At 44.0% G+C, this 23,241-nt stretch overlaps 2 protein-coding genes and 2 long non-coding RNA genes across 5 annotated transcripts; 2 read left to right on the forward strand and 2 right to left on the reverse strand.

The window, feature by feature from the left end:
* Positions 1-2,186: 2,186 nt before the first annotated feature.
* LOC120666842 lies at positions 2,187-4,222 on the reverse strand. Its single transcript, XM_039946827.1, has 3 exons — positions 4,056-4,222; positions 3,401-3,648; positions 2,187-3,305 (listed from the first exon to the last, which is right to left on the reverse strand). Exons 2-3 carry the CDS (start codon positions 3,584-3,586, stop codon positions 2,973-2,975), a joined length of 519 nt encoding a protein of 172 aa, XP_039802761.1. The 5' UTR covers positions 3,587-3,648; positions 4,056-4,222; the 3' UTR covers positions 2,187-2,972.
* A 2,712-nt stretch (positions 4,223-6,934) lies between these two features.
* Positions 6,935-10,874, forward strand: LOC120668031 (protein FAR1-RELATED SEQUENCE 5-like). The gene is made up of 11 exons (XM_039947992.1): positions 6,935-7,184; positions 7,469-7,688; positions 7,761-7,855; positions 7,949-8,460; positions 8,541-8,923; positions 9,038-9,155; positions 9,290-9,635; positions 9,745-10,012; positions 10,122-10,459; positions 10,548-10,607; positions 10,699-10,874. The coding sequence occupies exons 2-11, from the start codon at positions 7,637-7,639 to the stop codon at positions 10,783-10,785; spliced, it is 2,259 nt and encodes a 752-aa protein (XP_039803926.1). The 5' UTR covers positions 6,935-7,184; positions 7,469-7,636; the 3' UTR covers positions 10,786-10,874.
* Positions 10,875-10,881: 7 nt separating this feature from the next.
* Positions 10,882-11,708, forward strand: LOC120666844. Its single transcript, XR_005671906.1, has 2 exons — positions 10,882-10,938; positions 11,015-11,708. It is a non-coding gene; the product is annotated as an uncharacterized LOC120666844 (long non-coding RNA).
* Positions 11,709-12,452: 744 nt separating this feature from the next.
* LOC120666843 lies at positions 12,453-15,413 on the reverse strand. 2 transcript variants are annotated; one of them, XR_005671905.1, is made up of 5 exons: positions 14,758-15,413; positions 13,593-13,693; positions 13,261-13,332; positions 13,103-13,122; positions 12,453-13,023 (listed from the first exon to the last, which is right to left on the reverse strand). It is a non-coding gene; the product is annotated as an uncharacterized LOC120666843 (long non-coding RNA). The 2 variants fall into 2 exon arrangements; XR_005671904.1 differs by having other exon boundaries at positions 13,103-13,332; positions 14,758-15,410.
* Positions 15,414-23,241: the final 7,828 nt, after the last annotated feature.

Here is a 23,241-nt window from a genome sequence, read left to right on the forward strand (position 1 = left end):
TCTAATTTTCAACCTTCAACTAGAAACCGGATAACAGAGGCTAAACCGGACAAATTTAGCCCCTTAGATGGTTTTGAAGGTGGATTTTCATTTTATGAGAATTAAAAATATTCAAATTCAAACTAGAAAAACATAAGTAATTCATTTTAAGTAAAAAAATGAATTGGGTGTCAAAAGTTTTCCAAAAAAGTAACCTATCTATTGGCACGATACGTGTTAGTTATTCAAATCTAATTTTTATAGTTAAAATATTTGGTTGCGTGTAGTTATGTCTATTATTTTTGTAATAACTAAGATTCAAATAGAGCAATAGTAGATAAATTATTTTTTAGGAAAAACTTTTAGTACCAGTTTTCATATTTTTCTGATTAGAAATGAATTAGTTTTGATTTTTAGATCTAATTAGAGTTTTTTAAATTTTTAAAATACAGAGCCACCTTTGAAACCACACAGGGTCAAATTTGCCCATTTTTAATAGTTGGATGATCTCTCATATTCAATTTTGCAGTTGAAGTTAAAAATTGGACTTTTGTGATAGTTAGACAGATAAATCGGACTTTTCTCTACTATTAATACCACTAGCCCAGCAGGAGGGAAGAAAAAGGTCTGACATGTACTACTGTGACTTTTAATTCGATGAACAGGAAACAATCCTGACGGGGGAATCTTTACCAGTAGCCGTGTGGCCCTACCCGTTTTGAATTCACGGCGCGCCTCCTCTGCTCTCCTCTCGCCTCGACCTGCCCCGGCCGTCCAACGAACCTTTAGGGTGTTTAGAAATAGAGACTTCAAAAAAGTCCCAGGGATTTTTTAGTATTTAGAAGTATTAAATAACTATAAATTATAAAACTAACTGCAGAACCCTGGGGTTAAACTGCGAGACGAATCTAATGAGGTATCTTAATCTATGATTAGCGAATGGTTACTGTAGCATCACTGTAGCAAATTATGAATTAATTAGGCTCATTAGATTCGTCTCGCGAAAAATCACTCAGCTGTCAAAAAACATTTATAAACAGATTTTATTTAATAATATAAAATAGTAAGATTCTTTTTGATGTGATAGGGATTTTTGAAAAAAGTCCTGGAGCCAAACAGGCCCTTAATTTATTTATTCTGCACGCACAGTCACGCATGGGATGAGAATGAGATGGGATCCAGTCACGCGTGGGCCCCACATCGCCGTCGCTGTCGCACCCCCGTGCTGGTGCCCCGTGCCGAGCACCGGACTACCCGGTACGTGTCAACCACCACCGGCCAGCTGCTGAGCTGAGCTGAGATGAGCTGCCCACACGCTCCAGCTCGCATCCATGACCAGCGACGACGATGTCTCCGGGAAGAAGGCAGATCTCAATCAAACTCAAAACTTTTTAATTTTTGGAAAGATCAAGCAATCTCAAAACTGAAACGGCGTGTCTGCATTTTCATGAGGTCATGAAAGCTTTGACAATTCTCTGCTCCAAGAAGCGAAGGGCTACGTGCCTACGTCAGTGTCCCTCCACATAACAGAAGGGGCAAGCACGTTTGAATCCTTTGTCCCAAGTTCAGTGACGATGGCGTTGGCACAAAGGTATGGTAAGCCGTTGCAGTATTCCTTTGCTCCTTTCCATGCCGCTTCCTTTTCCAGGTTGACCTCTAACCTCTTTTCCAGGCATGGCACTATGGCAGGGAGAGAGAAGAGAGAGAGATCACTGCGTCGTCACACGTTCTGGCGCGCTGCCACCACAACACGCCACACCATGTCCTTTTGTCCTCACGATTTCAACCCTGAACTTTCACAGCCATCGACTTAACCCCTACATCACACTGATTGACTAACCCTAGAAAACTGGCGACGCAAAAAATTTCAGTGGAGCCTCGAAATCTCAAGGGAAAATGACACAACCAGACAAGTAAAATTCAGAAGAAAACGACGCCAGGAAAGAGGTCAATTTGGTAATCTCGCCTGCTTAACGGGGCCGCGCACCACTAATCTCCATCAGTCAGCTGCAGATCAGGCAGCCACACATGAAAGCGAGCTGCTGCTGGTGTAATGTTAGCAGGCACTGACACGTCACCGTCATTATCACTCTCGTGTTGCTTGAGCACATGGAAACCATGTGTTGGCTCTCATGGACTGACATTGGACCATTCAACCACCATTAATCAAACAACAAACTCTGAATTCCAGGGTGGTGCTATAGTGATGATGATGATGATCATAATATAGCATAATATTATATTATATTATACAGATTGCTTCATTGGAAATCCAGCAGGATATTACAATATACAAAATTCCAAAAGAAAAGATCACAAATAATACTCATCGCCTCTCTCACTCAGCTCATCGGCTGACTGACTTAACCTAGCTGCTGCTGCTGCTCCCTGACTCACTCTTGTAGCCACTCACTCTTTTGTACAGATTCTCCATGGCCTTGGAATTTCTTGGTTGCATGGACGGACGGACGGACAAAAACAATTCCATCAAAACCCAAAAATAAGAAGGGCATCATTGATTGATGAACTAGGACAGATTACCAAACTAATCCCAACCTCCCTCCCACCCAATCCAATGACTAATAAATCCTCCTCCCAGAGAGATGGCAGGGACAGATCAGGAAACTTTGATTAATCCAAGAGGGCTCTCCTTTTCTTTTATGATATGCCCTTTGTCCCTGCTCCTCTCTCTGGATTTCTACCAATTCTCTCCCCCAGCTAGTGCTCCCAAATTTACATGAGGAACCTGAACCTGAAACTTTATTTACATACAAAAAGATCTGTGGTAAAAATTACCTAAACTCATTATAGTTGTGGAATGGATTGGATGGGTGGATGGGACGGCTTATATAGTTTTTTGGGATTAAATTTAGGACAAACTGATCCTCTCAATTCCTCACCTCCCCTTCCAGGAGCTTGTGGTAGCAAAAGGAAGCTTTTTGCACCATGGAGGGGAAGGAGGGTCTCAGGGTTACTTGGTGTTGTATGCACATCTAGGCCATGGCCGTGATGCCATGGCCGCGCCCGCCGCGGCCACGGTCGAGGCAGTCAAAACCCTCGACGCGGACCGCGGCGGGCTGGAACGCGAACCGGGCGCGGGCGCACGACGCGCCGCGCGGCGACATGGACGGCGCCACCGACGGCCGCGGGTTGGGCCGGGCCACCGGCACCGGGGCGGCCACCACCGGCAGGGGCACGGGCATGGGCGGGTAGTCCATGCCGAACCGGCTGTCGTGGACCACCGGGTTTGACGCTCGCCGCGGCGGCGAGCCGCAGAACAGCGGCGGCTGAGGGGACGCCGCCATGAGACCGCCGCTCTCCTCGCCCTGCCAACCGGACACGAACCCATTAGCGCCTTGCGGGAGGCAAAAACCACGCAAGAACTCGTGGATCGGAACGCGAGGAGGCAAAAAGGTCCCACCTTTGAGAGGAGGAGGTCGAGGAGATCCACGCCGTCGCCGGCGTCCGAGAAGCCGCCGCTCTGGTGGCACCGCAGGGGCGCCACCGGGCGCCGCGGCTTGGGGCAGAAGAGCGGGCTCTTGGTGTCGCTGGCGGCGGCGGACGCGGCGACGGGAAGGGGGCTCTTCATGGCGGCGAAGTGGCTCATGTTCTATTCCTTTTTCTTTTGGTTTTTCTGGTTAGTTGATCAGATCTAGAATTTACACAACCCTACAAGAACAAGAAACATACAGGCAATCGTTAGCTACCTCGGTTGAGTGGCAACAAAGAAACAAAAAAGAGCGAAATGTTTCAGAAATAGATGCGACAGATCTGAGTTTGGAAGGGATAAAACAGCAGAAAGATTTAAAAAAACAAGAACTATTGGGTGGGGTGAAGCATTGGGAGGGATTTGTGAGAGTTATGCTCATGAAAATCAAATCATTGAACAGACGTGTGCAAGAAAGTGTGCTCTTTGCCGATGAAACGAGTCCGTGTGAAGATTCGAAACCACTAGCCTCACAAAAACTAATTGTTCTAGAGATTTGCAGCAAGGTAGGTTACTAGCAAGGATGAACTGGCTGCAAGAACAAGAACAGATCTCAGCTATTCAGAAGGGAAGGCAAGAAGATGTTTACCTGAAGCTTTTGCCTCTGGACTTCTCTCTCCTAGGATAGAGAGAGAGAGGAGGAGGAGGAAGAAGCAGGGACTATTGTTACTCCTACCAAGAAAATAAAACAAAACAAGAAAAAAGAAAGCTCAAGCTTTGAGTGGAGCTGCTGGATGAGGAGGAAGGAGAGGAATGCAGGGGAACGGGTGCCTTAAATAGGCCGAAAATGATGGGGCACCACAAACCACACAGGAGCGACAGCTTACCCGCAGGGTAGTGGCAAGGGCCATTATTTTACTCGTTTATTTTCAAAAATTTAAAAGGATATTTTTGTGTGTACATATTTAATCAGTGATGCATACGGGGAACAGATTGAGCAGAAGCTGGTGGGGGACAGGACAGGAGGAAATTATTGATTTTATTTTCGGCCTGCACGGCAAAACTGGTGGCATGATTGAGGGGTTTAACAATGGTGTCCTTTTCATCTTCAGCTTTGTCTAAACAAGGCCTTTGGTCACTTTTTGATTTTCCAAATTGTTTTTTTCTTAGAGGATCTGGTCATGAGAAATGAGATGCAGTTGAATTTTTGAGGATTTGTACTCCACTTCACCCACTCTTTGTTTCTTGCTATGTGCGGTGTTCTAGAATTCAGACCGGTGACAATAATTTCGGAATTATTTATGCTGCATGTGGATACAGTCATCTTGTACAGTAACAGTGTCCTTTTGTATTTGTCTATTTAAATTATAATTAGCACTGATTATTAGTGGTATTTTCAATAAAAATATATTGGAACCTACCAATTATTTCATGGCAGCTAGTAAAAGGGAACTACTAATGTGTACTAGTCTGTGTGTTCTTGGAAACATAAGAAGACAATGGCTGTACAAAATCATCAAATCAAGGAGTTCGATCGGCTACCAAAATGAGGTAACCTGCATCCGGTTGATCTGGCTACAGTTCTTAGGTTAGAAAGCTCAAAACGCAACACAAAAACTAAACATGCGAAAACAGATATCTGGGCCTACATTTCTTGTAGTTGGAGGAGAACATTTCTGCCCCAGAGACTCAAATATCTTTCGGTGGACCACAGTTCAAATATCTAAGATCAAATTTCCCATGATAGTCTTTAAATAAAATCAAGGCATGCATTTTCTTCAAGTTTTGGAAATCCATCCTATTTTGATCATTTTTATGAATGCCTAGTGAGAATATTGATATAGCAAATCAATCCTTTATGAATTGCTAACCTCATTAATAAGTGGTAAATTACCATGCTTAAAATAGCATTTACTGAAACTTATTTCCATATTTCTTAGTATGCCACAATTCATTTTGTTGGATCAACTCACAGCGGGCAGCTCACCCTAATTTGTCTTGCCTTGAGAGTTTTTTTTTTGGAAATCAAGAGGTTATATTTTTGATAATCATGTCGTGCAACTTGGGTTCCTATATATATGTACAACTATATATTTACTATTTATACCATGAGTTTCACACAAGTATAAATTTGCCAAACCAACATTTTCACCTCAACAGTGTATCGACAGGTTGCCATTATTCTTTTTCAATAATTGCGTATGCTGTTCTGCGTAGGTTGCATTATCCTTCACCACTATACCTCTCAATGTGTGAGTGTGTGTATAACAACGACTAAGAAGAAAATTGTGGTTACACTTAGAAGGTACTATGATAGAGAGCACACGGATCTTGGTGGAAGATTGACATTTATAGATTTTACTTACTTTTTCATTTTTATAGTAATTTTGCTCGCAGTTCTTCAAAAAAAAAATTGCTCGCGGCAATGGAGATGCGACCGAAAAGAAAGGCAAGTACCATATGGTTTTGGTGCTCGATCGACAACGCCCTCTACGTGGCAACTGAGCTGATTTTGATTCAGCACGTTGGATGCCCTGTGCTATATATAGCATTTTCGTTTAAGCCCTTCTGTTCTAAGAAGAGCTTTTATAAATATCTCTTTGTTCATGATTCCACCCCAATGAGCTAGCTGTGCGCAGAAAATTAAGGCGTGGCTTAGGCCAATCTCAGTGGGAGTGTCATCGACACAGTTACTAACACTGAAAACTTGAGAATTGTGCTAGTGGAGTGTTATGGTGATGACACTCCTATCACATTTCATGACACTCTTCTCTTCTCTCTCCTCATACTATTGGTACATACTAGCAAATTTTATGTCAATGATACTCCTATAACACTCCCACTCAAATTAACCTTACACGTGCTACCGGATCGTCACGAACGAAACGCCAAGTTTTCAAACCTAGCAGACAGGATGCAGCTGCAAGATGCTGCTCATACGACGAGCATAAACAAAGTGAAAGAAAAAAAAGAAACAAAGCCCCTTTGAAAACCAAGAGCCCTCGATCTATATGAATGAACAATACTCTAGCATTTGTTAGCACGTACGTAGGCCTCAACAGTCTACTATATGCAAGTTTGACCAGGAAAGGAATATATATGAAGCCGTGCGTGAGCTGTCACCCCACGATCGCATATATATATATATATATATATATATATATATATATATATATATATATATATATATATATATATATATATATATATATGGCAGCACTATTTAGTCCCCGGGTTCTAAATTGGCATTTGGTCCCTAGCGTCCAATCTCCACCGAGGAGAACGAGCCCCCGAGCCGCCGGTCCCGACCCCCTCTCCCCCGCCCCGAGCCGAAAAGGCTCCTCAGTCCGCGCTCCCTCCGGCCACGACTCGCGGCGGCAGTTCGTCCTTCGCAGTCCGCCGACTCGGCCACGCCCCGCCGCCCCCCCCCACCACCCCCACGTCCCGGCGGTTCCCAATGGCGCCACGCTCGTGCAAGAAATCGAGACGCACAGCAGGAAGCCGTTTCTCGCTCGAGGCGAACATCGGAGCGCGCGCCGCGGCGGACTGCTCCAGAATTCGGGCCGCGACGGACCTCTCCGGACTTCGCGCCGCGGCGGTCCTCTCCAGCACCAGTGTCTGGTCGAGGAGGCGGAGGCCGTGGGAGCTGACCTCGCGCGCACGGCGTGGTGTCGCAGGAAGCACCTTGGACTGCTCTGCCACACGCTCGCCGTGGTCTACTCTGCCTCGCGCTCAACGGGGACTACTCTGCCTCCAAACCAGCGTGCAGCCCCACAAGGTATTGGAGTGTTTGATTGTGTTTGTCCGCTCGTAATGGCGTGATCTGCTCCCTTTCCAACGATGGAGGTCACGTGTTCGATTAAATGTCACTGAGAGGATTCAATAGCTTAATGCTTTCATGATGTAGCTTAATGATTTAGCGAAGCTAGTAAGGGATTTCCCCCCACTATCCATTTGCTCATCTGATATTCTATCCTATGCCACGCTAATCAATTAAGTTGTCATCTCTGGATGCAGACTGGATAATGTGCTGATGGTTTTGGCATTTACTTTGTGAAGCAGCATGGCAACGAGAAGGCTCCAGTTTGGTGAAGTAGGAGAGCAGGGAGATGTTCCGGTGAGAAAAGAACAGGAAGTCATTGTCGAAGAGGCAACAAGGTGCAATCTAGGGATGCAACAGGATGTATCAGAGAATCAAGGAATACAGGGGGGGTTTCAAATGAAAGGAGGATGAACATAGACGAAGGAATACACACACCACATGCATCGAGCATGACCGAGGGTTAGTGATTGATTATTCATGTGTACCATTGTATAGCTTAATACATCAGAAATCTAATTCGCAAACGTTCAGGTGAAGAAGGATGTAGCAGAAATATAATCACACCGCCTGCAACTGTTGACCCATCTGATATTCAGACACCGAATCCTGGACATATATACACACATGTAAGTGTTTAATGTCCTTGCCTGTAATTAAAGTTGAGTAGATCATTAAAACATAGGTAAGATGTAAAAGATTCTGATTTTTTTTGGTAATAGAGAGACGACATGGACGAAGCTTGGATTCCAAGAGTGGGTAGGTGCTTCAAATCAGAGGAAGAAGCACATGAATTCTACTGTACATATGCTGAAAAGGCAGGTTTCGAGCCAAAAAAGGCTAACAAGTCAGGGAATACTAGGTACTTTAGGTGCAATCGTTTTGGAAAAGGAGAGTACTACAAGAAAGACGAGGCAGAACGAAAAACGGGCAAGACATCAAAGAAGACATCGTGCCTGGCGATGATAAAGCTAAAGTTTAGACGTGATGAAGAAAGTAATGAAAAAGTAGCGGAGATAGAGCAGGTCAGACTAGATCATAACCATGTGTTGCTCCCAAAGCCTACAGAGACAAAACAGATGAGGGCGCACAAGAACAAAGATCCTCTGCTTCTAGACTATGTTGATGACCTACAAGCAAATGACGTTCCTAACCATTGCGTTAGAAACATAATAAGAGGTATGCATGGGGGTGAGGAGAACATAGCAATGACCGACAAAGATCTGGAAAATAGGTGTGTGGCAAAGCTGAATATATACATTTTTTTGCATTTATTGTCGAAATATAATGAGCTTACGTATCGCTAATCTGCAGAAGGGCAGCGAATATGAGGGCGGAGCATGCTAATGACGTGAACAAGCTGATGGAATTCTTCAAAGACTGTGAGGCAGAGAACCCCCAATTCCGGTGGGAGGCAAAGCTTGACACGAATGGATGCATACACAGCATATTTTGGAGCCATGCAAGCATGCAAGGGGACTATATAGATTTTGGTGATGCAATGACATTTGATACAACATATAAAACAAATATTTATGATAAACCACTAGCTATGTTTGTTGGCTCTGACCATCACCTACATAACACCGTTTTCGGGTGTGCACTGCTCGGAGATGAAAAACAGGAAACATTCGAGTGGGTTTTCAAAGCATTTAAAAAATGCATGGTCAAGAACCGAACAAAATGTATTCTGACAGGTATGCAGTAATTTCTTTCTTGAGTTTATTTTGCACAAGGATATTGAGATTTCGTGCTATACTAATAGTTTGCAAGGGATTAATGGATGCTTGTGACAAAAAAATAATTTGCAGATGAAGATACAGCTATGGAAGCAGCAATCAAGAAGGAGTTTCCAGGGATAACTCACAAAATATGCAGGTGGCATGTAGTAAACAGGCTATCTTCGGAGCTGAACAAATTGTATGAAAGGTACAAGAAACCAAACTGCAAGTAGAAATATACTTAGTTGGTAAACCCTCCACAAAGACTATATAAGGAAAAAAATTATTTAGGTGGCATGTATTCAGCAAGCTATGTCCGGAACTGATCGTTTTGCGTGGCAGGTACAAGAAACGAGACTTCAAGCAAAAATTTAATTCGGTGCTAAACCATCCACTAACACCTTGGGAGTTTGAGGCAGCATGGAATAATCTAATAGCAGAATTTAAACTAGAAGAAAATACTGCACTTCAAAGCCTTTATGATCAGCGCAAAAGGTATATCCCAGTCTATTTCAAAGGTGATTACTGTGGAAGAATGGCATCCACACAACGCAGCGAGAGCACTAATTTTATTATGAAGAAGTGTTTTGTGGGAAAGAAAACAGCATTGCACAGGTTTGCGAAGCAAGTACTTAATTTTTTGCATACAAGGAGGATGAAGGAAGGTGCGGAGACTTACCATGGAACGGTATAGAAAATATGTTCCCATGATATATGAAATCATTATTGCTTTCATGTAAATATTGCATTACTGTTCGAAGTGAAATATAATCAGGGTGTGTTGTTTTATGATTCAGAGCAAGACCCTTACAAAGACCAAATGGGAATTCGAGATACAAATGGGAAGAATTTACAGTAGAAATGTGTTTAAAGACTTCGAGACAAAACTGTTTGAATGCACTGCATATAAGATTGAGGACGATACAGATGCAGGTAGGAATTACTATCTAATATGTCATACACACAAGACTACGAAGATATGTTGGGGGCAACACAAATTTAAAGTACGAGCAGACAAAGAGAAGTATGATTTCAGCTGCGAGTGCAGGGAGTGGGAGCACACAGGTACAAAAAAGTTAGAAGCTATAAAAGTGTAAAATATAATTTGTCATATCATAATTTCGTACTGATGTTCTCTGCTGAGTCATAAGCATGCTCAAATACAAACATGCAGGCCTATTCTGCGTTCATTTGCTGCGGACCTTCATTCACATACAAATTGATAAAATACCTGCGAAATACATTTTCAAGAGGTACACCAAGTCAGCAAGGAGAGATGTGGCATTTAGCAGGGAAGACAAGATTTTAACAGGAGACGATGGAAACACAAAAAACTATAGAACAAAATTGCTACTGAAAAAGAGCACAAAAGTTGTCCAAGCAGGTAGCATGTCGAAGGCTGCGTTTGAAAGAGCAATTGAAGGGATGGATAGCGTGTTCAACGAAATAAAGGACATCCCGCATGATATTGGGCCAAAAAAAAACACGACAGGAAGAAATACAACAGGACAGGTATTTGAATGATGAATCGAGAATGGATGGAAATGGTTAAAAGTAGAAAAGTTTATACTAAAACAGTGATTTTGTTGCTGAAACACAGGAAACATATAGGCAAGGAGACAGTGACGAAGACATGTGCGGGCACAATGAAGGTACACAGGTAATTGATTTCAATTTGTGAAATTCAACAAGCTGGCAATGTGACCATATCGATGGTGATAATAGGATATTTTCTTCTTCTTCTAATGCAGGAAATTGGGCAAACAAGTAATGCAGTTGTCACGGAAAATAATCCATGTCATGACCACTTGAACATGGCATCAGGAGAGGTAAATTGAAATTGCATGAACATTGAATGAAATTGAAGTGCATATGATAGCTGTAGGTGTGAATTCTTATATGAAAATGGATAAATGAGCATCCAACTGCAGGCGGTGGGTGAGGGAAATAAAGGGGAGTCCAGCGATCAGGACACTACAGTAGCACTCAATGTGAGATAATCTTTGCAGTGTATATAGAATTAACAATTTATGGTTGAGCAAATTTAAATGGAACAAACATGTACAGGTTGGCGTAACCCAGGAAAGCGGGATTTCAATGGAACGACCACCTTGTGCAAAGACAAAGGGACGTAGCAAGACATTAGCCGAAATGAATGAAGTCACTCTTGGAGCACAAGGAGAAAAGAAGGGAACCAGAAGATGCAGCGTGTGTAAATTGAAGTCAACCCATAACTCAGCGACATGCCCAACGTTGCAAAAGAATAAAGACCGCCTTGAAGCGATGAAGAATAAAAGGAGGGGCAGACCTGCGGGAGCAAAGAACAAGCAGAACATGTATGATCATGGAAACAATAGGAAGGAACTGGAGGAAAGGCCGCTGCAAAGGAGGAGGCTTTTGGAAGACAACTCTTACATAGGAATCCCTAGTAATTCCGAGGATGATGATGAATATGTAGATGATGACCGGCAGGAGGAACAAGCCATCAGTGGCGGGAGTGAGTAATAGAAGTGATGCAGGATTTAGTGTTGCATCACTATAAAAGCTAAATATTGTATTGAATGCAGTCTTAAAACTCCTAATCAGTAGTGTACTCCTGTATGCTTGGAAAGTATTAGTTGAATGTTAGAACTAAAGTCTTCAATCAGTGTCAGCCTTCCCTAGGATTCCATGTACATTGAAGTGCTAATATTTTAGGACAATATTTGTGCATTTGCAATCAGCATTAGTTTGGTTCAACAAAGAGGATAATTTTATATTTGCCTGTGATGTTTTACAGATCCCAGAGATCTCAATCCCATTCTCAGAGTCACCGCTTTACTTTGATCTGAATATTTATAAGTTGTTCTTCCTGTATCAAGTTAATAGTTCCCTTTCATCAATGTTGTATATCCTCTTCTCTCGATATGTTTTTTTTTGCAGATCACAAACGCTTGTCATGAAAGCATAGTCACCCATCTGCTGTGCATGGTTGCTCGCAAAGGTACTGATTTTGTTAGTGTGGCTAATTATGGTTGAAACACATGACCGAGGTGACACCATATGCCTGGTGGTGTTCTTGCAACCCTTGCACAATGAAATCGGCACCGTCCATGGTTGGGCGCCTCTGAGCCATCTGTTGAACACGAATGCTGTTGAATGCTATGAGCAGTTGCATGGATGCAGGATGTCGGTCAAGTGCAACCAAAAAATGTATGGCTGCATGGTAGACTTGTTGGTGATTTTTTGGCGTAGTGTACAGAGACGAGCTTCTAGAGGCGCTGGTAGATCAGGCCAAACTGAAAAATGAATGGGTGCATGGTAGACCTGGGAAAACTGAAAATCAATGGCTCCATGGCATGGTAGGCTTGTTTAGTGATCAGATGTATGAGTTGCATGTTGTTTGGTTCATATAAGTGCGTTGCTTTCCAGAGTTGAAGTGTGAAGGGAGTTAAGTAGCTTGGTAGAGCTAGTGGATTTCAGGGACACCTCTACCAAACGGCAATCTGTAGGGTATCCTGCTAGCTAGGAAAACACCTTCTGATTCATTCCTCTTGAATCTCGATACGCTTCCTTTACAAAGTTTATTGTGAAAATATTTTCCCTACAGATCTGCTAAAGATGCAATTAAGCTCCTGTGCATCTGGAGGGTACAGTGTACGGCAGTAGTGGTATTGCTAGCTATGTAAATAAATCTCCTCCCTTATATAGATTTTGTCAAGTCGTACCTCTCGTCCTCATGCTAGTCAACCCAATCACTTCTGCAATGCTGACATGTAAAGATTAATTAGCATGTCCTAATCTCTTATGCCAGTGTTGCCGCAAATCAAATATCTCGATGTCCACGAGTGAAGGAAGATTAGAAAATTCTACCGCCTGAGGGCATCGTGCTCTTGCGTTATTCAACAGCCAAGGGGGAAATCCGGAAATGACTACTTCTATAACCCATGTTTAATTATTAACACCATAAGGTTGGGAAAAGCCAGCATTTGTGACAAGCTTCAAGTAGCCTTGTTCTTGCAGTAGTTCTCCAGCCACTCCATGGTAACACTCTTCGGCCTCTCAAGTGGCAGGCCAAGGGCGGGGTCCCAGATGAGCTGCATCATTGATAATCAAAGAAAATTAGCCGGCAGAATTACTAGAAGAAAACCAATAAAGAGAAGGTACAAGGCAGACCTGAGAATCCTATGCCCATGCTTCTCGAAACACCAAACAAGACAGTGTGATACATGCACAGATAGTGTTCCAGACATGAGAGCTCACTCAGAACTAGGTTTGCTGAGTAAACGAAAAGAGAGACTAAACTGGTATCTAAATGACAAACATAAACATACCGTGCTTCAAATAGTCCAAAGTGGTTCAGCAAAAGTCCTGTGAACATCAGCATTCGGCCAGGGGTTCTTGACCTGAGAAAACATGGGCAAAGAATGGTGTTCATAACCAGTAAGCTGAAACTAAAGGAGTGGGAGCACAATCTGGTACAACATTGCCTTGCCCAGCAACAGTGCACAGACCATGAGAGAGATGTCACTTTCATAAACAGTCAACTCTATCAGACCTACTGCACATAATTCAAAACTCAGTGAATTGATATAGCCTTTCCTATGGGAAACAGAACTGTGTTCAAGCATGATCACAAACACTAGACCTCAGTGAACTGATATACCTTTCCACTCTTTAGTGTCTTCCAGACAGTCTGAGTTGATCTGTTCTAACATCACTCCCAGTTTCTTCAATTACAGATTTAATAATCCATAGAAGCACTTCCTGCAAAAATATATGGTAAGTCCATACACACAACAGCAGCAAGTATACAAATATACAAGTGGCACGAAAATGTAATTCTTCTTTCAGAGATGAGGTGCATTACATATCAAGTGGGTGACCTAACTAGTAAAAATAGTAATCCCTCCATCCCAAAAATAATGCACATCTTGCTTCACAAATTTCAAAAGTATCATACTTACAGCTGTCATTATCTAGGCACGTTAAGAAACACTAATGTAAAAATCAAGATCACAACAAAAGAACAAATATAACCAGATGCCGATCCTACTGCCTAGATTTCATACGTAATCTTAGAAGCAAATTAGGTAGTAGTAATTTCATACGTAATCTCAGAATTTGCAGAGTGCTTCTTCGTTGAAATACCTTGCCGAAGGCTGGGTAATTACCGACGGAGCATGCCTTTTGGCTTTTTTAAGCTGATTTTGAATTGCTAGTTTTTTAACCTGAACATATTGAGGATTAAGTCTAGATGCATGGATGATTTTTGTTTCAACAACCACACACATCTTGCAATCCTCTAGAGGAGAGAATTAGGTAACTCTCTGAATACTTTTTTTGTTAACACAATGCATAAATTTGGTATCATTGGAGCATTAGTCCATCTCGTCAGCTGGATGACGTGGAGGTTGGGGAAGAGCTGTGCCTCGCACCATGTGATGTGATCTGATCTGATGTGAAGCAGAGAAATTGCCAACAAAAACAACTCCTATTGTTGAATTTAAACATGCCAGATTATGAGTGGGATCAAAGTATATTGAGAGAAAAATGGGCATCATGTATATGATACTACAGATTAATCCTGTATATGATACTACAGATTAATTTCATGTTTATATGAACATCATGCAACATTTATCAAGCCAGATGAGGGCACCGAATTATATATGAATATGTTTTTATGTTTCCGTAGTTCAGACCGAAACCAACCTTCTCGGCATACAGATTCACAGTTCAAAAAAGAAATTGACAATACAGGAAAGGACAAGGAAGATAATTTGTATCATAGTACATACAAAAAAGCACCACGAATGTTGAGGCCATACCAGTAAACTGAAGACGAGCTGCCGTTGGATCAAACCGAAGACGAGCTGCCGCTGCTCGGGGAAGGAGATAGCGCCGCCGCCGGTCGGGGAAGGAGGAGCCTCCGCGAGACACCGGTTGGGGAGCCTCCTCCTACCCTGCGAGACACCGCTAGTGGATGGATGCCGCTAGCGTCGGTGGTGGGGACGGCCCTCGGCGGCGCGGCGTCTGGCTCAGGCGAGGCCGGATCCGCCGCTGGTGCAGGTGAAGGAAGCGGCAGCGCCTACGTACGCCGCACCCACGCCTCCGTACCTGAGTGCGGGAGGGGAGATAAGGCACGCCGACGGAGAACTCCGAAAGGGGCGGTGCCGGCGGGTCCAGAATCTAGTGCGGCGCCGGGTGAAGAGCTTGGGGCGACGCCGGCGGGTGAAGAGCCTGCAGCGACACTGGCGCTGAACACGGGAGCGGCGACTCGACCTTCTGCTCCCGGCCTCATAAAGCAAATGGCGCTGCGTGTGTCGGTGGGGGAGCTTCGGAGCGGCATGACACCCGGGGAGCTGGGAACCGCTGGGAGGTGGGGGAGGGGAGTGGAAAGAAAGGCGAGCGTAAAACCGCCGGGCGCCGGCTGTGGGAGCGAGGTGGGAGCGGAGGGGAAGTCATCGGCTCGGAACCAGCTTGTTCGGCTCCTCGGTAAAAGGAAGCTGGGGACCGAATAGCTATTTGGACTTTGGGTACCATATAGCAGTACCATATAGCTATATATATATACACAAATACTGTACGACAACGGCATCTTCCTACCGGGCTCGTCGGCGATGCGATCCCGAGCGCGAGACGGAGACGTGCTAGTGGGTGCCCATGTGAGGCCATCAAGGACTGCTCCCTTGGGAGATCATGGCCGAGCAATCAACGGCGGCGTCTGTTCACTGCGCACCCTGCTAGCTCTTACACTAACACTATATTAAACCAAAAGGCAAGGAGGGACACTAGTAGTGGTTAGGCCCTTTAATCACGTACTTAGGCTTTTTTTTTGGCCTGTCAAAGGCTGCCGTTTGTCATCATCACGGTCCCCCTGCCCAAGGTCGTCAAATTTTTTTTAAAAAAAAACACTGATGTTTGGCATCCAGTGGTTGTCGGTAGTGAGACTGTAACCGTAAATAGGTAAGGTAACCGTACTCCGTGCAAAGCACATCGAGAACAGTTCCGGATTTTCTCCAGGGACAATGGTAATGGAATGCCGTAAGTTTTCAAAGCCAAAAATAATTTCAAAAAAAAAACGGGAGCGGACTTAATGTTTCCTCCATTGCACTTTACAAGGTGTACCTTGAAGCTTCAAACGTTGTAGTACTTCCACTAACCAACAATAAGTCTTACGAGAGGTGCTTGGAAGTAATCAAACATTATGTTTTAAAAGATATAAACCAAAATGTGATGTAAAGCAACTCTCGCTCCTGAGAGAATGCAACTCTCGCTCCTGAGGAGCCAACAAATTAAACAATTTAGGCCATTACAAAATAAGTATTATGAAATTAATAAAGTAATATACTTCCATACTAAACCTAGAGGTAACGGACAAGGGAATGAAGCCGCGGCCATTAGGCGGACGACCCGTGTGCCGCGTCCCACATTGGAACCTGCCACCTGTCGGCAGGCGGCACACACCACAGTCGGCACACCCGAATAAAAACCACCACGTGATGTGCCGGCCGGCCGCCTCCGATCTGCTTCCGGCGGTTCATCACACACACCCTTGCTCGCAGCAAACTGCCTTGCACAAGAGCACAAGACAGGATAGGATGTGCGATCGATCGATACCGTATGGCCGGCGTGTGGACGCATGGTCCAGCAGCTGCTCGTCGGACCAACCAGGCCAGGCTGGGGGTTCGCCAGGTTAGGGGCAGGGCTCATGGTTTTAAATAGCAGGATATGATAAATAGAGGTGTATTTTTCTCGAATCTAAGAGACTATAGCGAAGGCTATAGCGAGTTATGACAAATAGCGGTTTACTACTAAATCATGAAAAATATAAGTAATAGATGCAAAAAACATAGTAATTAGCGAATTTCGTGACGAGAGCGAGCCTGGCTATAATAGGGATCGGTCGTCGTGCTCAGCTGCTCAGCACCGGCCGGCTAGCCGGAGTCTTGCCTGGGGCCGAGCGACGTGCGCGGTGTTGATGGCGGTGGGGCTGCCGGCGGCCTGCCGTGCGGCGGTCGCCTCCAACGGCCTGCTGCTTTTGCCAGCTGCATGCGAGGTTGCTGTGTGGGTGGGGGCACCCATGTTTATGGCATGCTTCCGCTGCCATGATGGCATGATGGATCGGATTTCGTTCGCTGTTAGACTCGTCAACTCGAGAGAGAAAAAGAGAAGATTTTTTTTTCTTTTTGCCAATGTTCCCCCTAGATGAACTACTATACACAAGTTTTTTTTTGCCGATGTTCCAAGTTGGTTCCGTTTCAAAATTGTGGGTGCAAAACTTCTCCAAATTTTGGTCGTTGCCTCGTTCTGTTCAGCTAGATGTGGCTAGTAGCTAGTGCTGATTTGTTGTCAGATAAAAATATTGCTGGCTGACTACTGGTTGGTGGCTGATGCTGATTTGGTATGAGAGAAAAGTATTACTGGCTCATAAACCAACTGAACAGAGCGTCGTTTAGAGCAGTGGTGGATCTAAAGCGGCTAGGGGGCTCGAGCCCCCCCCCCCCTCCTACTGCCTGCCACACCATGGATCCCCCCTCAGCCCCCCCCCCCCCCCATTTTTAGGCGCCATAAGTGAAGAACGGAGAAGCTCAAGTTGAAGAAGACCTCGTATCCGTAATCCGTGTGATGGCCAGCTTTGAAACCAGCCAAGCTCCCAGCAGGCCCAGGCCAACAAAATCTTGGCCTAAGTCACCGAAGCCCAATAGCGTAATCTCTGTCCGCCTAGGTCCGGCTTCCCCCAATTCCATCAATCGAGAGAACGGGCGCTTGCCCGGTTGGTAGCTCGCTCAGTTGGGAGCGCTTCCCGCCCGAGTTCGATCCCTGGGATCGGACTTGGGTGTCTCACCGAGTGGGTGCTGTTCATTTAACCAGTTACTCGCTCTTGATGCTCAGACTTGGCTTGGATGCTTTCCAAGCACGTGCCTCTCACACGTAGAACCACAAAGTGACTACGACGTGCCCGTCGTCTGCGGAGTCGGTGGATTCCGGTGATCTCAAAAAGAACGCGATTTAGATCTGTGTGTAGTTGTAGATTTGTTTGTACACAGGTGGTGTGTGTGGTGTGCGTGTGGAGTGGGTGTGCGTGTGTATGAGCAGTTACTACCGCTGTATCCAGATGAGAGGCACTAAAAAATTCCACCAATGGACTGTGCAATCCCTCGTTGCTGGCCGCTCCGTCACGGAGTAGGTCGCCGGTCGCGCAGTCAGTGCGGAGGGGAAGAAGAAAGACGAGGGCGACGCGAGGCGGTGCACGGCGACCACGTGTTGCGCGGGGAGCGAGCGCACATGCGGCGGCGGCGGCGGCGCAACGCATCAATGGGCCGCGGGGCGCGGGGCCGTGCGCCTGCCAGTGCACGCCTGCACGGTGCGCCGTGCTGCTGCGGCTGTGCGGTGCGAGGGGCAGGGGCGCAGCACAGCCTTGACGGATGAGGGCTGGCCTGCGCGGCTGTGCGCGGTGTGCGGCGTGCCGGCGCCTACGCCGTGTGCCCTGCAGACGGCGTCCGAGCGACAGCCGACAGGCCAGCAGCTGGGAAGTGGGCAGGACAGCAGGCCGCAGGTATCCTGTGGTGGTGGCTGCACAACACAGCACGGTGATTCACTTTTAATCAGTTGAAAAAAGGTAAGTAATCTTTTTTTTAAAAAGGTAAGTGAGCAGCTATTTTGAAAATTGCAATATTTGTTAACGATTCTTGATTCAAGTATTAAACACGACGTATACTAGTGCCTCAAAAGATTGTGCAGATTGCTTCTTATGAAAAAGAATAATAAGCTTCATTGTTGTCTGTTGGTTTCCTGATTTGGTATGGAAATTTGTTAGTTGATAATTCTTGTGATGTACTCTATATTTTCATGAAATTGGTTTATACCGTTATGTTGATCTACACATTTATTATAGTCCATGATAAAAACTGTGTCTAGGAAGTTTAGCTTCAGCCCCCCCCCCCCCCCACTTTTATCCTGGGTTCGCCCCTGGTTGAGAGTTGTCATATGGTAAAAAAAATACGATTCTTGAATCAAGCGTGTGCCCGTGTCAGTTCTGGTTATCGTTTTTGCAACTACCACGAGGTCGAAAAACCGCCTCACTGAAGCTGCAAACGACAACAAAAAGGAAACAGAAAGAAGACGTGTATGCCTCGTTGCAATACGAGACAAAAAAAGAAATGGGTATGCCTTGTTGCGATACGAGACAAAAAGGTACCGCTGCTTCATCATCTAGCATGGGTGGAAATTCTCTTGAGTAAACAGTAAAAGCCACCTCTTTTTTTTAGAGCAAGTAAAAGCCACCTCTTATGCGGTAACAAAAACATTAATAAGTTGAGCGAGTTATGGAGTGGGTTTCTAAACTTGACCCCTCTGAAAACGGGTTAAATTAAAGCGCACTTGGCGGTTCAACAACTAAGCTTAGCACTACATTAGCGAGCATCTTTTTACCTAAAAAAAAGTAGTACACATGTTACCACGATCACATGCACGCACGCATACTCACTTAATCTCACGCACGCAGAGGTAAATACCGTAACAGTAACACCGCACCTCGTAAAAAAACACGCACAACGAGTACTAGGTAGGAGGTGTAGATTCAGATAAACACCCGTAAAGCCTCGGAAACCGCTTTGGTTAATGACAAGTAGTGATGGAAACGGTAAGGAAATATGAAAATAGATATTCGAAAATATTCGAGATATCCGAATTCGTATCCGTACGAATCCGATCCGTTTCCATCCTAAGAGATGGAAATTGGAAGGAAACACAAATATGGTTATCCGAGATATCCGAATCCGTATCCGTATTCGTATCCGTGCGAATCCAATCCGTTTTCATCCTTAATGACAAAAGATGATAGAGCATACCATGGAGACAAAAAAAAGAGAGAGAACAAAACAAAAAAAAATCAGAGCATCTAGCACCAGGGTTTAAAAAACCGGTGGTACTGTTCAAAACCGGAACAGTAACAAAAAAAAATTACTTTTGTATTTTTAGATTTAGAAGCCTAAAATATAAAAAACCGGATCCGGTTTTTCATCTCGGACCGGACCGGAAACGGGAAAAAATCCCGAAAACCGGCGGTTACCGGACGGGAAGTGAAACCCTGTCTAGCACTCATCTCAACCCCACGGGGAGCGCAGGATCCGGACGGACCCCATGTTTGGTTCCTGTCCCCTGCAGCCTCCAGCAGCAGCTCACGTTGCGGTTGCAGCAGAGGCTCGCAGGTCATCGGCTCCTCGCTGCATGGTGTGTTTAATTGGTGAAAAAGTTTAGATTTTGACATTGTAATATATTTCGTTGTTATTTGATAAATAATGTTCAATCATAAATTAATTAGGTTTAAAAAATTCATTTCATGTTAATCAGTTAGACTATATAATTAGTTATTTTTTCAACTGTATTTAATACTTCATGCATGTCCGAAGATTCGATGTGGAATTTTTTTGAAAACTAAACGGGGCCTGATTCGATTTCGAATAAAATACGCGCGAATTGGTTGGGGTTTGCAGGATTTGCAGGAGTTTTTAAATTCGGTACGAAGCTTCGTACGGGTGGGTGTCATTGTTTGTGTCATGTCATGGATACATCCGCTTGCAATATTTGGTGCGTGAGAAAGTTGTTGGGCCTATGCAAAGGCCTCGGCCGGGAAGGGGCGCCAAATGGATGGGTCGGAAGTTATATGGGCCGAGACAATTTTGTTGGGCTACTGGCCCAGTTTCTATCTATGTGACTTGAGTTCGTTTCGTCTTTGCGGGCCTGGAGTGAGCCTGATATGAGCCCACTCAAATGAGGCCTTCTCGTCGTTAAATTGGCCGGGCCCAGATCTGTCCAATGCAGCGACGTTTTTCTGCTCGTGCCGTTGCGCTAGCGCAGTGTTCAAGTGATCACACGCCCATTTGGTTGCATACGTACTGCGACCGGACACGCGTAAGCTGTGGCGACTGTTTTCTGCGCCGAAATTTGGCAAGGTCGCGACCCCGCGAAGTGCACAGAATTCAGTAGGACAATCAAGCAAGGGCTAGACAAAACAAAGCTACAGTTGGCAACTTTATCCACGTCTTTGCTCCTATCCCTAGTTCCACTAAAATGACGAAATAAACCCACGCCAGTACCTATTACCATCATTAACGTCCTCGCAGCAGCACCTAATCTTTATCGTCCACTAGAATCTCTTATGTCAATCTCGTTGTGAATGTCGCAGAATTGTCATGAGTATTAAATATTATACCACATCTGCAAGTTTGCTGACATGACAGAGTTATTTATGAGAAGAAAAGAATGTCAAGTTTGATTGGATGAGGGTCACCATGATACTCCTCCGGCTCAATTTCCAATATTGATAATTGTACGATGACACTTTCACTGAGACGTACTCTCTTCGTATTGTCAAGCTAGTCGTTTTGAGTTTGTCTTAAGTCATACATTTTAAACTTTAACTATAAATAAATTCTTTTAGATTGAGTTTGAAAATATAAAAGTGATGTAAGTAGACTAATCTTCAAGCGTAGTTTCATAAAAGTATATATTGACTATATTTTAGAGTTTTTTTATAGCAAAAAGATAGTGGTCAAAGTTGTTTTTGGAGACCGTGTCAATGTCTAAAACGACTTCCTTTACAATACGGAGGGAGTAGTTTTGTTCATTCTCACTTGAATGCTACACACCACACGATTTTGTATTGCATAGCCTTTGGTTACACTTTATTTCAACCATGTTGAACGTAAAATACTCCATCCATTTCAAATTATAAGTCATTTCAACTTTCTTGAGAGTCCAAACATTTCAAGTTGATCAAGTTTATACGATAAATTACTAACATATTACTAACATTTATGATACCAAGTAAATATGATTAGATTCTTCACTAAATATATTTTCATAGTATGTCTATTCGATGCGCTATAAATTTTTAATTTTTATAATTTTATCAAATATAAAAATATAGTTTTTGACTAAAACCGGAATAACTTACCGTTTGAAATGGTGGGAGTACGTTAATCAAATATAGTAATGTTTTGGGATACGAAAGTTTATTTTCACGGGCCAACAATATTAAACCACTGTGCCTAGGTGTTACATAATATTGCCCCACCCCTCCTCTGTACCTCCTAAATTCTAATTACCACGATGCACCGTGTGGTTGCTCTTGCTGCTCGACAATCCACCTTCTCTGCCCATGAATGTTTCGCTTTTACTCCGCCTTTTCTTGTTTTTGTCCATGGCGAATGCCTGATAGGCAGGTTAGCATGATACTTAGAGCATCTTCAGTAGTTTGACAAATCGAGTTGCTATCTTTAATTTTTAGCAAAAACGTTAAAAATACTCCTCTAGTTTGGCAAAAGACTTGGCATTTTTTGGCAACTTGGAAAAATCAGCCTCCAGCGCGTAAATATACGCGCGCGGCGCGTGGTTGGCATCGTGGTTTCTAGTCAGGTGGGAGGGTGAAAAAAGAAATAAATAACAGAGAAGGGTTCCTGATTTAAGTTTTCAAGAGGTGGAAGGGCATAAATATAATTTTGTTTCTCTCTCAGGGTTCCTGATGTAAGTTAGATCTGGATTTGGCAAGTGAATTATGCCAAACTGTTGGAGATAAGCTCTTTTTTTACTTGGCATATCTTTTTAGAAGTTGGCAAAACACAAGATATGCCAAATAAAATATGGCAAACTCTTGGAGATGCTCTTAGTCGGCCAGTAGTCAAGGTAGATGGTGTGTAACAACCAAGTTATAGCAAGTGCACACTTACTATATATTGACCCTAGCCGAAACCCTCGGAAGAACACCACATAAAGTCTTCGATATAAGAGCAAATATTATAACCTACATCACCCGGCGAATGAGTGAAAAATATTAGGCCCTGTTTGGTTCCAGGGACTTTTTTTAAGTCCCTGGAACTTTTTAGTATTTAGAAGTATTAAATAAATGTTAATTATAAAACTAACTGCAGAACCCTGGGGCTAAACTGCGAGACGAATTTAATAAGGTATATGAATATATGATTAGCGAATGGTTACTGTAGCATCACTGTAGCAAATTATGAATTAATTAGGCTCATTAGATTCGTCTCGCGAATTAACACTCAGCTGTCAAAAAATATTTATAAACAGATTTTATTTAATACTATAAAATAGTAAGATTCTTTTTGATGTGATAGAGACTTATGAAAAAAGTCTGGGAGCCAAACAGGGCCTTAGCAGCGTCTGAGGTGGGAGAGAGAGAAAACAAGAGAGAGAAGAGAGCGGCCGTCTCACGAAACATTGACGAAAAGTGGGCGCAATGCCCTATTTTGGTAGTCGGTCATATTTGACCCAGATCACATTCCTTC

This window comes from Panicum virgatum, chromosome 3N, assembly GCF_016808335.1.
Source record: "Panicum virgatum strain AP13 chromosome 3N, P.virgatum_v5, whole genome shotgun sequence".
Taxonomy (NCBI): Eukaryota; Viridiplantae; Streptophyta; class Magnoliopsida; order Poales; family Poaceae; genus Panicum; species Panicum virgatum.

Excerpts from the sequence above, each read along its gene's own strand:
- LOC120666842 (XM_039946827.1), bottom strand. The coding sequence starts at position 3,586 with ATGAGCCACTTCGCCGCCATGAAGAGCCCCCTTCCCGTCGCCGCGTCC. Across the intron at positions 3,306-3,400 it reads TCGACCTCCTCCTCTCAAAG|GGCGAGGAGAGCGGCGGTCT; the intron begins GTGGGACCTTTT and ends TCCGGTTGGCAG.
- LOC120668031 (XM_039947992.1), top strand. The coding sequence starts at position 7,637 with ATGAACATAGACGAAGGAATACACACACCACATGCATCGAGCATGACC. Across the intron at positions 7,689-7,760 it reads TGCATCGAGCATGACCGAGG|GTGAAGAAGGATGTAGCAGA; the intron begins GTTAGTGATTGA and ends GCAAACGTTCAG. Across the intron at positions 10,608-10,698 it reads GGCACAATGAAGGTACACAG|GAAATTGGGCAAACAAGTAA; the intron begins GTAATTGATTTC and ends CTTCTAATGCAG.